Source organism: Oncorhynchus masou, chromosome 7 (assembly GCF_036934945.1).
Source record: "Oncorhynchus masou masou isolate Uvic2021 chromosome 7, UVic_Omas_1.1, whole genome shotgun sequence".
NCBI lineage: Eukaryota > Metazoa > Chordata > Actinopteri > Salmoniformes > Salmonidae > Oncorhynchus > Oncorhynchus masou.
Genome location: NC_088218.1, coordinates 18,832,721 through 18,848,322, shown reverse-complemented (window position 1 = coordinate 18,848,322; position 15,602 = coordinate 18,832,721). Strand labels below are relative to the sequence as shown.

At 47.5% G+C, this 15,602-nt stretch overlaps 1 protein-coding gene across 4 annotated transcripts in view; it reads right to left on the bottom strand.

The window, feature by feature from the left end:
- The window catches only part of LOC135543453 (vang-like protein 1), a 46,178-nt gene that overhangs the window by 13,847 nt on the left and 16,729 nt on the right, over positions 1–15,602 (bottom strand). For all 4 annotated transcript variants that reach the window (XM_064970726.1, XM_064970729.1, XM_064970728.1 and 1 more), the window contains exons 3-5: positions 12,965–13,094; positions 2,940–3,371; positions 2,395–2,570 (exon numbers count right to left, since the gene is read on the bottom strand). In XM_064970726.1, coding sequence (XP_064826798.1) covers positions 2,395–2,570; positions 2,940–3,371; positions 12,965–13,094 — 738 coding nt within the window. The remainder of the gene's footprint in view (positions 1–2,394; positions 2,571–2,939; positions 3,372–12,964; positions 13,095–15,602) is intronic.

Genomic DNA, 15,602 nt, shown 5'->3' with positions numbered 1-15,602 from the left:
CGCTGGTATGGTAGACAGACAGACAGACACCACTGGTATGGTTGGTAGACAGACACCGCTGGTATGGTAGACAGACAGACAGACACACACCGCTGGTATGGTTGGCAGGCAGACACCACTGGTATGGTTGGTAGACAGACACCACTGGTATGGTTGGTAGACAGACACCACTGGTATGGTTGGTAGACAGACACCACTGGTATGGTTGGTAGACAGACACCACTGGTATGGTTGGCAGACAGACAGACACCACTGGTATGGTTGGCAGACAGACAGACACCACTGGTATGGTTGGCAGACAGACAGACACCACTGGTATGGTTGGCAGACAGACACCACTGGTATGGTTGGTAGACAGACACCACTGGTATGGTTGGTAGACAGACACCACTGGTATGGTTGGTAGACAGACACCACTGGTATGGTTGGCAGACAGACAGACACCACTGGTATGGTTGGCAGACAGACAGACACCACTGGTATGGTTGGCAGACAGACAGACACCACTGGTATGGTTGGCAGACAGACAGACACCACTGGTATGGTTGGTAGACAGACAGACAGACGCATATGAACCCAGTCTCCTATAGGCACGCACAGACAGACTCATATGAACCCAGTCTCCTATAGGCACGCACACACACACAGACGCATATGAACCCAGTCTCCTATAGGCACGCACACACACACAGACGCATTAGAACCCAGTCTCCTATAGGCACGCACAGACAGACACACAGACAGACACAGGTATGGTACACAGACAGACACATTCTGACATCTCCAAAACAAAGGCACACTGAAAAACAACTTTGTCAAGTTTTAAATACACTTAAAGCTATAATACTCCTGGGTTAGCACACAGGAAAACCCAAACCACTTTGTACGCCACATTAATCTATACATACTGTATAAAGACATTTCGTCAGACACACACAATTGTGCATTAGCACAAAACAAGTACAAACTACTAAACCAACCTCCTAAATTTAACTACACTATATACACCCATTGTGATGAAGGAAGCACTTTGAGCAGTCAGGCTCTCCGGTGCTCGGTACTTTGATCAAATATTAAACTACAGTAGAGAGAAGAGACAAACAAATCAAGCCCAAACACTGGCCTAGATATGAGCCTGACTATGCCTCGGTTGCCTGTGGCTCTTCTCTACCATAAGTAGCGACTTGTTATATTAGGCCACACTGGAGATAGGGGACAGAATGAGGAGAATAGAAGGATTCTTGCCGAGGTAATGTTGGTGTTAGGATCTTGAGCACTTCCTCAGGCCTGAGATTGGCATCAAAGAATGGCCAGGTCAGAGCCAGACAGAAGAACAGGCCTCCAGATCAGACAGTCTTGCCTGCCAGACACATACACAGACAGCCTGCCTGCACAGAGGAATGTCCTCCCCGGTTGCCTGGGAATGGAGGACAGGCCTGGGAAAATGTCTGGAAACACACCCAGTCTCCCCTTGAACCTGAGAATCTCTGCGTGCGTGCGTGCGTGCGTGCGTGCGTGCGTGCGTGCGTGCGTGTGTATTATGAGTGTGTATGGTATGAATCTTCTCTGACCAGATGCTCAGTGTGGCCTGTAGGGAGCACTAATTAGCTGTTTGTTTACAAGCGCATACAGACAGAGAGAGTGCTGCTGCGTTGGCCAGCTGAGGAAAATAGCAAGGCGCTTTATGAGCGACAACAGCCCCAGGGCAGCCTCTAACAACACTAGTGAAGCAGAGGCTAAAGCACTTTACATGTCCATCATCTGCCACTGTACTGAGGTAGACAAAGGTGAACCAGAGGGCCCCAGCATAATACCAGCATATGTTTGAGGCCCTCACAAAAGGGGATATGAGAGAGCGAGAGAGAGAGAGCACACCATGGACTGTGAAATGACCATGTATACAATTATGATGCCTTTTGACAGTCTTACTATATCTTTCAGCAACTCATCATGAGGTAAAACTTCCTGGTACAGTCAGACGGCACATCAAAAGGACAAAGTCATTACAGACCAGGTTCTTCTAGTCTGAGCTGTTCTCTCTGGCTTATTACTTTTATTACTCTCTCTCTCACACACACGCGCACACACACACGCACGCGCACGCGCACGCGCACACACACACACACACACACACACACACACACACACACACACACACACACACACACACACACACACACACACACACACACACACACACACACGAGATTCTTACTCACACTTCTTACTTGCTGGCTTTTCTCTGCTCTCTTTCTTTCTCCTCAGCCTGCTCTACCCACTGAATTGTCCCGTCTTACTTTCAAGGACTTTTCTCCTCTCGCATCCTCCCCCTTTCCGTTCTCCCTCATCATTCTCCCTTCCCCTGCCCCCTCTCAATCTCCCTGCGCGTCTCACCTGAGCTGGCCCAGGTTGTAGTGGCGTGTCTCTCCGTCGGTGGAGCGCGTGACGCAGACAGAGAAGGCGGGCTGCAGCTGCCTGAGCTCCAGCAGAACGATGGCCAGGTAGTGGATGAAGAGCAGAGCGTCCACTAGAGAAACAGCGTACTGCACGATGCCCTGGTAGTTCTCATCCTGGGAACAACAGACAACCCAGCATGTGCTAGTGTCAACACACTACATAGGTACACACCAGTGGAGGCCGCTGAGGAGGACGGCTCATAATAATGGCTGGAACAGAGCGAATGGAATGGCAAACACATAGAAACCACGTGTTATATAACTATCCACTTATTCCGCTCCAGCCATTTCCACGAGCACATCCTCCCCAATTCAGGTGCCACCAACCTCCTGTGGTACACACACAGTCATGACAAGAGATTGACACAGATGAAAGCAATGACGTACAAACGGAACACTTGAAGAGGCAGATGTGGTGACCAGTAATTAGACGCGTTACAAACACTGATTGTGAGTGTGAGTCTCTCTCTCTGCCTGCTGTACCTGTGAGTCCAGTATCCTCATGCCGTAGAACAGCCAGTAGGACACGACGAACAGCAGCACCAGCACGGCCAGCAGCGCTCTGAACACAAACACCCGGGGAAGGCTGGCGCGCGGAGCCCGGAAAAACAGCGCCCAAACGGCCAACAGCAGTATCAACAGCTTAAACGCCACGGAAATAAAGAGGCCCTCGCAGGCCGTGCCGCACACCAGGAGCTTGTCAGGCCAGAGGAGGTGGGGGAGAGCCAGGAAGGCCAGGGGAGTGAGGAAGACCAGCAGGCCCAGAACCACAGCCAGGGTCAGGCTAAAGTAGCGCCGGCAGTCCAGGCCCACGCTATCCTCCAGGTCCTTGGTGATCCGGACAATGTCCTCTTGGGACAGGCTGTGTTCCGACGTCCCCGTGACGGCCGTGGTGGTCTCGCCCCAGTTGTCATCCTGGGAGGAGGAGGGGGGGAAGAGAGAAGAGTCAGTGTTAAATACTGTAGCATATGAACATGTTGCTACTAGAGTCAAATTTATTAGTGTCAGGAAAAGTTATAAATCTGGCAAGTCAGGACGGAATTTTCTACTCTAGGCTCATTTCCATAGACAGCTTAAAAGCTGTGCTCATTTCCGTTCAAAAGTCAACCAGGGAGGGGACGACGAGCAAACAAAGAGTTACAGAACGAGAGAGAGAAAGACAGGAAATGGAAAAAGAAAACAGTGAATGGAGTGACTGCCAACTGGGGTACGCGAGGCGAGGCGCTGACGTCTGTGTTTTCTGGCAACAACAGATAATAAAGGTCATTTGTGGCTGGCGAGAGCTACTAAAAACAACACAGATAAGAGCCTTTATAACACTGTACCAACACATGCCCACAGTGTAGCCTGCTAACTGAGCTGCCAGGGAGGGCTGCCCAATAGAAACCAACAGGGAGACTGGACAGACAGACCAGAGACTATCTAGATGCTCTTTCCCTCATTCCCCAACGACAACAGATGGAGCCCGATCTGATTTCCTCAGCAGAGGACTCCAATTTGAAATCTTAGAAGGCCAAGCTTTATCCCAGTCAGAAAGATGCAGCATCCACAGTTAATATCCCACTGTAATCAGGCCAGCTCCTGTCGTGGGTTCAATACATTAGAATTGTATTTGATGTCCCAATCCCAAGTCACTTACAGACAACCCACCATGGTTATCACACTGTGTTCAACTTCAAAGGAGCTCAGATTTGAATGAAGTCAGAGAGAACCAAGTGAGGCATATAAAATCAATTTGTATTTGTCACATGCGCCGAATACAACAGGTGTAGACCTTACAGTGGAAATGCTTACTTAAATCAACAATTATGCTTACTTAAATCAACAATGCAGTTAAGAAAAATACCACAAAAAAAAACACAAAAAAGTAACAAATTAAAGAGCAGCAATAAAATAACAATAACGAGGCTATATACAGGGGGTACCGGTACAGAGTCAATGTCCCGGGGCACCGGTTAGTCGAGGTAATATGTACATGTAGGTAGAGTTATTAAAGTGACTATGCATAGATAATAACAGAGAGTAGCAGCAGCGTGAAATAGGGGGGGACAATGCAAATAGTCTGGTTTGCCATTTGATTAGATGTTCAGGAGTCTTATGGCTTGGGGGTAGAAGCCTCTTGGATCTAGACTTGGTGCTCCTGTACCGCTTGCCGTGCAGTAGCAGAGAGAACAGTCTATGACTGGGGTGGCTGGAGTCTGACAATTTTTTGGCCTTTCCTGGTATAAAGGTCCTGGATGTCAGGAAGCTTGGCCCCAGTAATGTACTGGGCTGTACGCACTACCCTCTGTAGTGCCTTGCGGTCGGAGGCCGGGCAGTTGCCAAACCAGGCAGTGATGCAACCCGTCAGGATGCTCTCGATGGTGCAGCTGTGGAAACGTTTGAGTATCTGAGGATCCATGCCAAATCATTTCTGTCTCTTGAGGGGGAGAAGGTTTTGTCGTGCCCTCCTCACGACTGTCTTGGTGTGCTTGGACCATGTTAGTTTGTTGGTGATGTGTACACAATAGAAACTACACCTCTGTCGCTCCTCCGTTCCTACAGGCTGAATTCCAAGCTGTGCGTCCATCTTTTTAGTAATGAATCCTCTCATATCATTACTTTCCGCCAATTCAAGCAGTCCAAGGGAGGGTTTGACACAGTCAAATGTCCAGGTTCTTATCTGAAACAGTAAAACTGACCCACCTAACGGATAACATTCCTGATACTATCCTGACCGACAACACAACCTAACGGTCGTAAATAGCCATTAGTCTCGTCAGTCTGGCCTCCAGAGAATAATCCTTAGAATGGACCAATGGGAGGGCTGTAAATCACAGTGTGGCGCTGCTGTATGACCTTTGGGGTGAAGAGGACACAGGGTCAAGACATTGGCTGTTGTTATGCAACTGCACATTTGCATTTCGGTGGAAAACAAACATCCACATCCGATTGAATGTTCAGGTCACATGGCTGGCTTGAACTGCACCATTCAACACTGGAACATATTTCAGTGCCATTTCAACAGTTCCATGCTGTGCTTTTGTTATAGGAGTCAGCAGACTCCATTGTGTAGTTTCCAGGTGGTGTTGAGCATCAGCACCTTGACTCTACCATCACAGCCCATAGCCAGAGCACTGAGATCCTCTAGTCTCCACCTGCCCACTGAACCAGGAAGAGCAGTGTGTCCACAGAGAACACACCAGGGTCACTACCTGACCTACAAAACCCAAACCTGCCACAGTAATGAGTGAGGAAGCGGGTGGAGGAGGAGGAGAGGCAAGGGAATTGATGCAGCTCTCAACTGTGTGAGTGTGTGAGAGTAGGGGAAAGGGAGAGAGGAGAGGAAAGAGGGGGAGAGAGTGTGTATGTGTGTAAGAGAGCCCTCATTAACACTAAAGGATGTTGAAGAAATCCTTTGTTTCATGCTCTCACCATGGAGTGGCAATGGATTCCTCAAAACATAGAGAGTGAGAGAGAGAGGACTTCTATGAATGGAATGATTCCAAATAGAGAATGAAAAACCCATTTTAAATCAATCTCATTTTGATGAAGTGATCTTGAGAAACACTCCATTAAAGGTTTTCCATTGGTTGTCCGTACCAACCAACGCTGGCTTAAGATAGAGAGTTTGGCGATTTTGGATGGGAAGTTTGGGCCCTTGCCTGCCTGGGGTTTCCCTGTGCCCCCCCTCCCTACACACACACACCTGTCAGGCCTACCCACAACATCCACCCTAATCAGAAACCTGCGGTGATTCACCAACACCTATATGGTGGTGGGGGAAGGGTTATACCGTGAAAAGTCAGCTGAATAGCCATTGAAACATCCAGTTTGACATGTTCTCTCCCACACGCTGCTACACATTCAGAAAGAAAGGGGAGAGGAGATGGGATAGAGGGGCGGATAGACAGGATAGAGGGGCGTGAGCAAAACTGACATCCTAATGGCAACGAGAACTCCTGTGAAATCTGAACAGACCGAGGGATTCGGAGGGAGGGACCGACAGAGAAACAGACAGACAGAGAGAGAAACAAAGAGAGAGAGGTGCATAAAAACACTAATATTCTCAGTGCTGAGAAACTGGGTAGAACTGGCCAAACCTATTCAGCAATAAGACATCTACACAATCTAACACACGCTAAAGCAGCCTTACAGTTAAGAGCGATGGGCCAATAACTTAAACGTCGGTTCGAATCCCCGATCGGGCAAGGTGAAATAAATCTGCCGTTCTCACCTTGAGCAAGGCAGTTAACCACCCCTAACAACACCTGCTCCCCGGGCGTCGATTAAGGACGTCGATTAACTTCTTCGATATAGGGGACGCTGTTTTAATTTTTTTGAAAAAAACGTTCCCGTTTTAAACAAGATATTTTGTCACGAAAAGATGCTCGACGATGCATATAATCAACAGCTTATGGAAAGAAAACACTGGCGTTTCCAAAACTGCAAAGATATTGTCTGTGAGTGCCACAGAACTAATGCTACAGGCGAAACCAAGATGAAATTTCATACAGGAAATGCCCCAGATTTTGAATGCGCTGTGTTCCAATGTCTCCTTATATGGCTGTGAATGCGCCAGGAATGAGCCTACACTTTGTCGTTTCCCCAAGGTGTCTGCAGCATTGTGACGTATTTGTAGGCATATCATTGGAAGATTGACCATAAGAGACTACATTTACTAGGTGTCCGCTTGGTGTCCTTCGTCGAAATTATTGCGCAATCTCCAGCTGCGTCCACTTTTCCATTTGGTTCAGAAGAGAAAGGCAACTGCCACGAATGATTTATCATCGAATAGATATTTGAAAAACACCTTGAGGATTGATTCTAAACAACGTTTGCCATGTTTCTGTCGATATTATGGAGTTAATTTGGAAAAAAGTTTGGCGTTGTAATGACTGAATTTGTTTGTTTTTTCTTAGCCAAACGTGATGAACAAAACAGAGCGATTTCTCCTACACAAATAATATTTTTGGAAAAACTGAACATTTGCTATCTAATTGAGTCTCCTCATTGAAAACATCCGAAGTTCTTCAAAGGTAAATTATTTTATTTGAATGCTTTTCTTGTTTGTGAAAATGTTGCCTGCTGAATGCTAGGCTTAATGCTATGCTAGCTATCAATACTCTTACACAAATGCTTGTGTAGCTATGGTTGAAAAGCATATTTTGAAAATCTGAGATGACAGTGTTGTTAACAAAAGGCTAAGCTTGTGAGCCAATATATTGATTTCATTTCATTTGCGATTTTCATGAATAGTTAACGTTGCGTTATGCTAATGAGCTTGAGGCTATGATTATGCTCCCGGATACGGGATTGCTCGACGCTAGAGGTTAAGGAAGCATCTCTGATTCAGCGGGGTTGGGTTAAATGTGGAAGACATTTCAGGTTGAATGCATTCAGTTGTGCAACTGAGTAGGTATATCCCCACTTCCCTTTCAAACGTTGCCACTCAGGACGCCGTTCGTTCTATTATAAAGAACTGATAGAGACAAATCTGGAAGCGATTGATTGTCAAACCAAAGTGTCGAAATATTAATGTCGCCAACCATTCAGTGTGTGTGTGTGTGTGTGTGTGTGTGTGTGTGTGTGTGTGTGTGTGTGTGTGTGTGTGTGTGTGTGTGTGTGTGTCTAACATGTCATCGGTGAGAATCTTTCTCCACGTATAAATTAAGTGAAATACAACACCTTTTGCTCAGAGACGGAGCATAAGCACACAGACTCCTGGGAGACGAGCGGTGTCTCTGTGTGTAAATATAGCAACGCACAGGGGGCATTCCTAGAAGCCGTTCACATCCAGCTCCAACCACAGCCATGACAAGCAACGCAAAGCAAACAAAGCTGACGAATACATGTCAAGACAGAGAGGCAGGGGAGGTGGGCAGAAGCAATGTTCTACATGGAGGAAATAGGTGGAACAGCCAGGAACAACGTTGGAGTTCAGACTGCCAGAAAGAGAGTCCAGTAGGGTTAAATAGGAGTTATATTTAAACTAAACACTTGTCCTCTAACCCTCCTATCACATCGTGAGATGCAGCTCATTTTGAACGTCATATAAAAGGACCATAAGATTCCAGCGTTGTTATCACAGAGCAGATTTCTCCCTCCAAAAAAAAAAAAAAACCCGGCCATTTTGAAATCACTTCTAAAAACAGTGGTCTCACAGACCACAACAGCTACACCAAAACCACTGTCTCTCAGTGTATTTAACAAATGCACGCACGCTACTTGAACACAAATGGCTTGCCAGTTGCATTCATGTCAACTCCTTGTATCCAGACCTTGAACATCCACTTGGATAGAAGGAAATGTTACAGCCCTTGGCCATCCAACACACAGTCCGTGGTTACTGTGTCTTACCTGGCCTGACTCTGTGCATGGCCCTGGGCTGAGAGCAGGAGTGTCCCCAGGTGGAGCGCTGGAGTCGTCCTCTTCCTTGGAGGTCTCCACCACCATCTCCACCATCCCCATCATCACCTCCATAGTCTCCATCAAAGCAGAGAGTGGAGAGCTCATGTCGAAACAGCAAAACTTTTACATGTAACAGCGTCGCCCGGCCAGGACAGGGAGAAGCTTGGCCATGAAGATCCAGCTAGTGCATCTCGCCACGCTGAGACAACCTCTCTGCCTCCACCGCTACCCTGCTGCAGCCTCACCACTAGATCTCCATCACCCCATCACACCCCGAGAGAGATTCTACAGTATGGGCTGTGTGTCTCTGGGTTTAATGTACAGGCTATGAAAGGCAACACACACACACACACAGAGAGAGATATCACATGGGATGTCCTACTAGCAGCAAGATGTGGGTGGGTGGGGGGGGGTGAAAGGGCCAGTGGAGGATGAAGGGGGGTAAATTAAACAAGCAGCTGTGCCCCTCAGAGAGACAGCAAACAAAATAACAAACCAATTAGGCTCAGAGGGCTCCTGCCTGCCACCCCCATATCCCCCCCATCCCATCTTTAAACACTATTTTTCTATTCCTTCACTTCCCTGGGGCAACTTCTCTCATTCTCTCCCGCTCTGTCTCTCTCCGCTCATCCTTGCCTGCTCCAGTGAAAACCACTCTCCGTCCATTCCTTCTGAGCCACTGAGCATTACGGTGACAGCATCACGACTTGTGGCCAATAGCGAAGGGCCTGACGAGGGACCTGGGCGGTCCAGGCCAGCCAATGAACACACGGTGACGACGACAGTCTTTGTACGGATTAACTGTTGATAGACATTGGATTGCAGGCTTATAGCAGCCTCTATGGAGGATGACAAAACAACAGTAACTCACTTCCTGTGTGAAGAAGCGCCTTCTTCGACCACTTGTCTCCTGCATAGACCTAGAACTCGCCTCAACCCCAGGACAACCGTGGCACAGCAAGGAACTTGCAAGAACAGCAAAAACACAGTAGAGAAGCAGAGGCTCAACATGGGGGTGGGGGAAGGCATGAGAACAAGCCCTGCACCACATCCAAGGTCCCAAAATCGCTACTACTGTACCACATCCCCAACACAGAAGTACCTGCACTCAGCTTAGAAATACAGTGTAGTCGTGTTGGTACCTCTTTACCTAACCATCTGAGAGGACAGGCGCTGCTTTAATTGGGCGGAATTAAGCTGGAGGGAGAGGAGGGGGTAGACAGGGGTGGGGAGGTACAGTAGCGAGGTGCTTGTTATGGGGCTGGGGGATCAGAGCCTGGTAGAGGTGCTGGTTTGATGTCCCATTGGCACTGCCTCCATTCTGAGGGACTGGCAGGGACTACATCCGCCCCCCTTTGGCTTTCACCTGCAGTAAATGACACGACGACCAATTGGCAGCCGGAAAAAAATAAATGTCCCGCTTCTTTAAGCCAGATTCTTATTCACTTCAATGCCGAGGTTAGGTAGTACACGGACATTACACAGACGTGAACATGTGCAGCAACCTGTGTAATATGCCTTTACAAACCAGAATTAGCCTACATGACACAAACAAGCTTTAAGCTGGAGGCCTGGAATGAGTCACACACAGAGGCGCGCACAAACACAATGTCTAATTGTTGGGTTCTATAAGGCTTCTGATTTCATTGACATCCCGTGAACTATAAATAAAGTTAGATCCACTTTCTCTTGTCAATCAGCTATCTGTCTGTGTCAGCAGGAGAGGTGGGAGGTGTTCATTCTCAAAGAATGCTTCCTGGCTTTTTTTTCATAAACAAACAAACAAACAAACACACACACACACATATATATATATATATATATATCTCATGTTTCTCCTGGGTGCCACTTCACATAATGGTAGAGCAGTGAGGACCTGGAGTGCATTCCTCAGCTGCACAACTCTGTTATGCCAGAGACGAGTACTTCAGAAGTCCCCATTCCACATCTACGGTCTAACACTGATATAATGTATCATAAATACACGAGTAGTCGAGACGAATAGGGACCGCTACTGTTCTCTTGACTGGAGAGTGTTGAGCATTAGCACACTAGCATAGCCTGGAGGCTGGAGCTTTGGACTGGTTCCCTCAATGGCAGCCGTTCAATATAGTAGCAAACAGCTCTGTTCAAACATCACTGCAGAATCACCAAGAACTGCACGCTCATAAACTGTCAAGACAAAATGATGAGAAAAAAATAGAGCATACTGAGACCAACGACCTGATTTGCCAATTCAAATTCTGTACCCAAACGCACAATGACAAACAAAGTATAGCTTACAGTATGACGTATTTACTCAGTGTCACACAACAAGTTTTCCCTGACAAGCTCAACAGCAAACAACCCGAAAACACACACACACACACACACACACACACACACACACACACACACAAGCACCTTGACAAAAACAATTTATTCTGGAGGGCTGGTTATAGCATAGTAAGAGAGGGCCACAGCTTGCTGAGGGCTGGCACCCTCCTGACAAATACAAGCCCCTGCATCTGGGCTCACACACCGTGTCAAAGACACCACACAGTACACAAACACACACAGTGTCAAAACACAGAAAATACTCACACATACACAGCGCTACAGCCAAACCCCAGACACACACACACTAATCAATTACACAAGATGAAAAGCATGTCTGAAAAGCATGTCTGGATACATATTTCCAGGAAATGACGGTCCAATGCATCGTGAAGACGTTGTGCAGCCGGCCACATGTGAATGTCTGTACTTGGGATGTGCACGGTTACTATATACTATATACGAAAATACCCGAACGGATGTTCGTAATCAAACACTTGAATATGGGTATTCATTTCAGCAGGCAACAAATGATTATAGGCCTATTTTAACACTGAAAAAAGCTTTCGAAATGTAATTAAAATATCCATGTGATGTGACGTTGTTGTGACATGTGATGTGACATTGTTGTTGTCTAATGACTATTTAATAAAACAAACTTTTCAATGTAGTTTATGGTGCCTTCACGTATGGAGCTTGTTTGTTTATGCCTTTCGCTAATGCAATGACAGATGGAATACAATTACGGAAGTAAAAGCCAAATGTGAAGTAGTCGGCTACAACGAACTACCAACAGGTATCCTGTTGTTTTATCTGAATGGGGTCGGGGGGGGGGGGGAGTGCATCATGTGGCCTCAATTAGCTTAGCTAGCTTCTCTAGGCTACTCAAGTCTAGATAGATATGGGATGGTTGCCCCCCCCCCCCCCCCCAGGGCATGTACACCCATCAGCACTAGAGCAGGGAGTTTACCGCAAAGGAGTTTGCCAAGTGGGTCAGTAAGGGTTAGTGTAATGGTGAGAGAAGGGCTGGTAGTGGTAGTGTTGCTCTGCGCTATACTCTACTGTGGTGAACATAGAATTTGCACGAGGACGGCAAAATCTGTGTATAAGCCAATACATCTGGATCTGTCCAATGGTCTGTCTTGCTGTTAACATCAAATTTTATATCCCTCCCTCCCTCCCTCTCTTCAAGGGCCAGGTAGACCTAGCACTCAAAGCCCACTTCCAGCAATACTTTATCAGCTAAAGCCTGAAACCCGTAAGGCCAGAAAGTCTCTGGTGTTAAACACTAGGCAATGTGCACATTGATCAGCTAGCTGTACAACACAAAAAAGGGACATAAACACACTGTGTGTGATCTGAAAGCCTCAAACAGGCCTGTGAAGTCCTCAGCTCAACCAGAAAGGCACAGGGCTTGTCCGGACCGGCTGGATAGACTGACTTGCTCCCATGATTGGATTTATACATGTGCATTTGATGCATTCATTTGTATTACAAATAAGTTGTTTACCATAAATCCAACTACAAGCACGGATAAACAGCCACGTGAGCTGAGCTGTCCACCGACGCATACTGTACGTGCCCGTGCCTTTCTGATTCAATTACCATCATAATGAGGCCTTGCACAATAAATACAAATCAGGGTAATAAAACATAGGAATATAGAAATTTAAAAGTTAAGGAGTTGTCATGTGAGGGAAAAAAAAGACCAAGTTCATATTTGGAGGGTTTCTAGCAATGTGGTTTGTTGCCTGTCTGGGCTGTGTGGGCTGTGTGGGCTGTGTGGGCAGGGGTTGGCCTACCTGGACCTCCTCCCCCAGTACAGACGAGTCTCCCAGCAGTGGTTCTGCTGGCGGTGCGTTGATGGTGACAGACTTCTCCGAGCGGCTGCCATCCTTGCTGCGTGACTTGTGGTGGTCGCGGCTGCGCTCCCTGAGAAACAACGACAGGTACACCGGGTGAGTCCACGGGTATGGGGTTACCATGACAACCAGCAGACCAGAGGAGAGGATTGGAAGAGTGCATGTCGGCGTGGCGAATAGCAACGGACTGCCACAGGCGGGATTTCCAGTACGAGCCTCATGTTATTTCTCTCCCTTTGATTCTCATTCTCTCCCTCTTTCTTCCATAGCGTCAGCAACAACAGGGTTATAGGAGTCTTCATAATCCTGCTGGCTTTTACTTAGAATTTCTTTAATTAGTATTCTCTCACAATGAACGTATGCAGGGGCTTAACTGAAAACTAAGACGCTGTTTGAGTCAGAAAAGAGGACTATGGGACCAGGGGAATAAAGGACCAGGGGAATAGAGGACTAGGGGAATAGAGGACTTGGGGACCAGGGGAATAGAGGAATAGAGGACAAGTGGACCAATGGGGAATAGAGGACAAGTGGACCAAGGGGAATAGAGGACCAAGGGGAATAGAGGACTAGGGGACCAAGGGGAATAGAGGACTAGGGGACCAGGGGAATGGAGGATCATTCATTTTAATTTAACCCTTATTTTACCAGGTAAATTGACTGAGAACACATTCTCATTTACAGCAATGACCTAGTTATAGAGGACGGGGGGATGAAGGAGCAAATAGGAAGCTGGCAATGATTAGGTGGCCATGATGGTATGAGAGCCAGATTGGGAATTTAGCCAGGACTCTGGGGTTAACACCCCTACTCTTACATTAAGAGCCATGGGATCTTTAGTAACCACAGAGAGTCAGGGCACCCGTTTAACGTCCCATCCGAAAGACAGCACCCTACACAGGGCAATGTCCACAATCACTGCCCTGGGTTATTGGGATGAAACAGTTTTGGACCAGAGAAAAGAGTACCTCCTATTGGCCCTCCAACACCACTTCCGGCAGCATCTGGTCTCCCATACAGGGATCGACCAGGACCAACCCTGCGGAGGCAAGCCAGCAGTGGGAGACTAGGGGACAAGGGAAGTAGAGGACTAGGGGACCAGGCCTTTACCTGCTGATGAGTCTTAAGGTGGCAAAGCATTCTTTATTTCATTCCTTGCCTCCCTCATGACCCAACTACCAACCAAACCGCTGTAAACTCGCCTCTACTTCACCTCACTTCCTCCCACGTTAAATCTCCCCCGCGAGGGCCATTAGTGGAGCCGACCCCGGCACTGACCCTCTTCACCTCCCCGCTCCCCAGATCCTGTATGGGAGTGAGTGACAGACAGGGTTTCTCCATCCAGCCATATACAGTACAACACATGGCACTGTGCCCACTGCAGCTCCATCATGGCTCTACTACCCCGGACACTGCGGAGGCTCATCGCCCTCCCAGCCTCCACTAATCTGATCTCTTGTCAATCCCATTCTATTTCCAATTGCCCTCAGCCATGGTACTGTACTGTAGCTAGATACTCATGGTCTGGTCTGGTAGAGGGATAGCAATGGTACTGTACTATACAGTAGCTAGATACTCATGGTCTGGTCTGGTCTGTTAGAGGGATAGCCATGGTATGGTACTGATACTCATGGTCTGGTCTGTTAGAGGATACAGTAGCTAGATACTCATGGTCTGGTCTGTTAGAGGGATAGCCATAGAGGGGTACTGTACAGTAGCTAGATACTCATGGTCTGGTCTGTTAGAGGGATAGCCATGGTACTGTACAGTAGCTAGATACTCATGGTCTGGTCTGTTAGAGGGATAGCCATGGTACTGTACAGTAGCTAGATACTCATGGTCTGGTCTGTTAGAAGGATAGAGGGAGCCATGGTACTGTACAGTAGCTAGATACTCATGGTCTGGTCTGTTAGAGGGATAGCCATGGTACTCATGGTCTGGTCTGGTCTTAGAGGGATAGCCATGGTACTGTACAGTAGCTAGATACTCATGGTCTGGTCTGTTAGAGTAGGGATAGCCATGGTGGTACTGTACTGTACAGTAGCTAGATACTCATGGTCTGGTCTGTTAGAGGGATAGCCATGGTACTGTACAGTAGCTAGAAGGATAGCCATGGTAGATACTCATGGTCTGGTCTGTTAGAGGGATAGCCATGGTACTGTACAGTAGCTAGATACTCATGGTCTGGTCTGTTAGAGGGATAGCCATGGTACTGTACAGTAGCTAGATACTCATGGTCTGGTCTGTTAGAGGGATAGCCATGGTACTGTACAGTAGCTAGATACTCATGGTCTGGTCTGTTAGAGGGATAGCCATGGTACTGTACAGTAGCTAGATACTCATGGTCTGGTCTGTTAGAGGGATAGCCATGGTACTGTACAGTAGCTAGATACTCATGGTCTGGTCTGTTAGAGGGATAGCCATGGTACTGTACAGTAGCTAGATACTCATGGTCTGGTCTGTTAGAGGGATAGCCATGGTACTGTACTGTACAGTAGCTAGATACTCATGGTCTGGTCTGTTAGAGGGATAGCCATGGTACTGTAGCTAGATACTCATGGTCTGGTCTGTTAGAGGGATA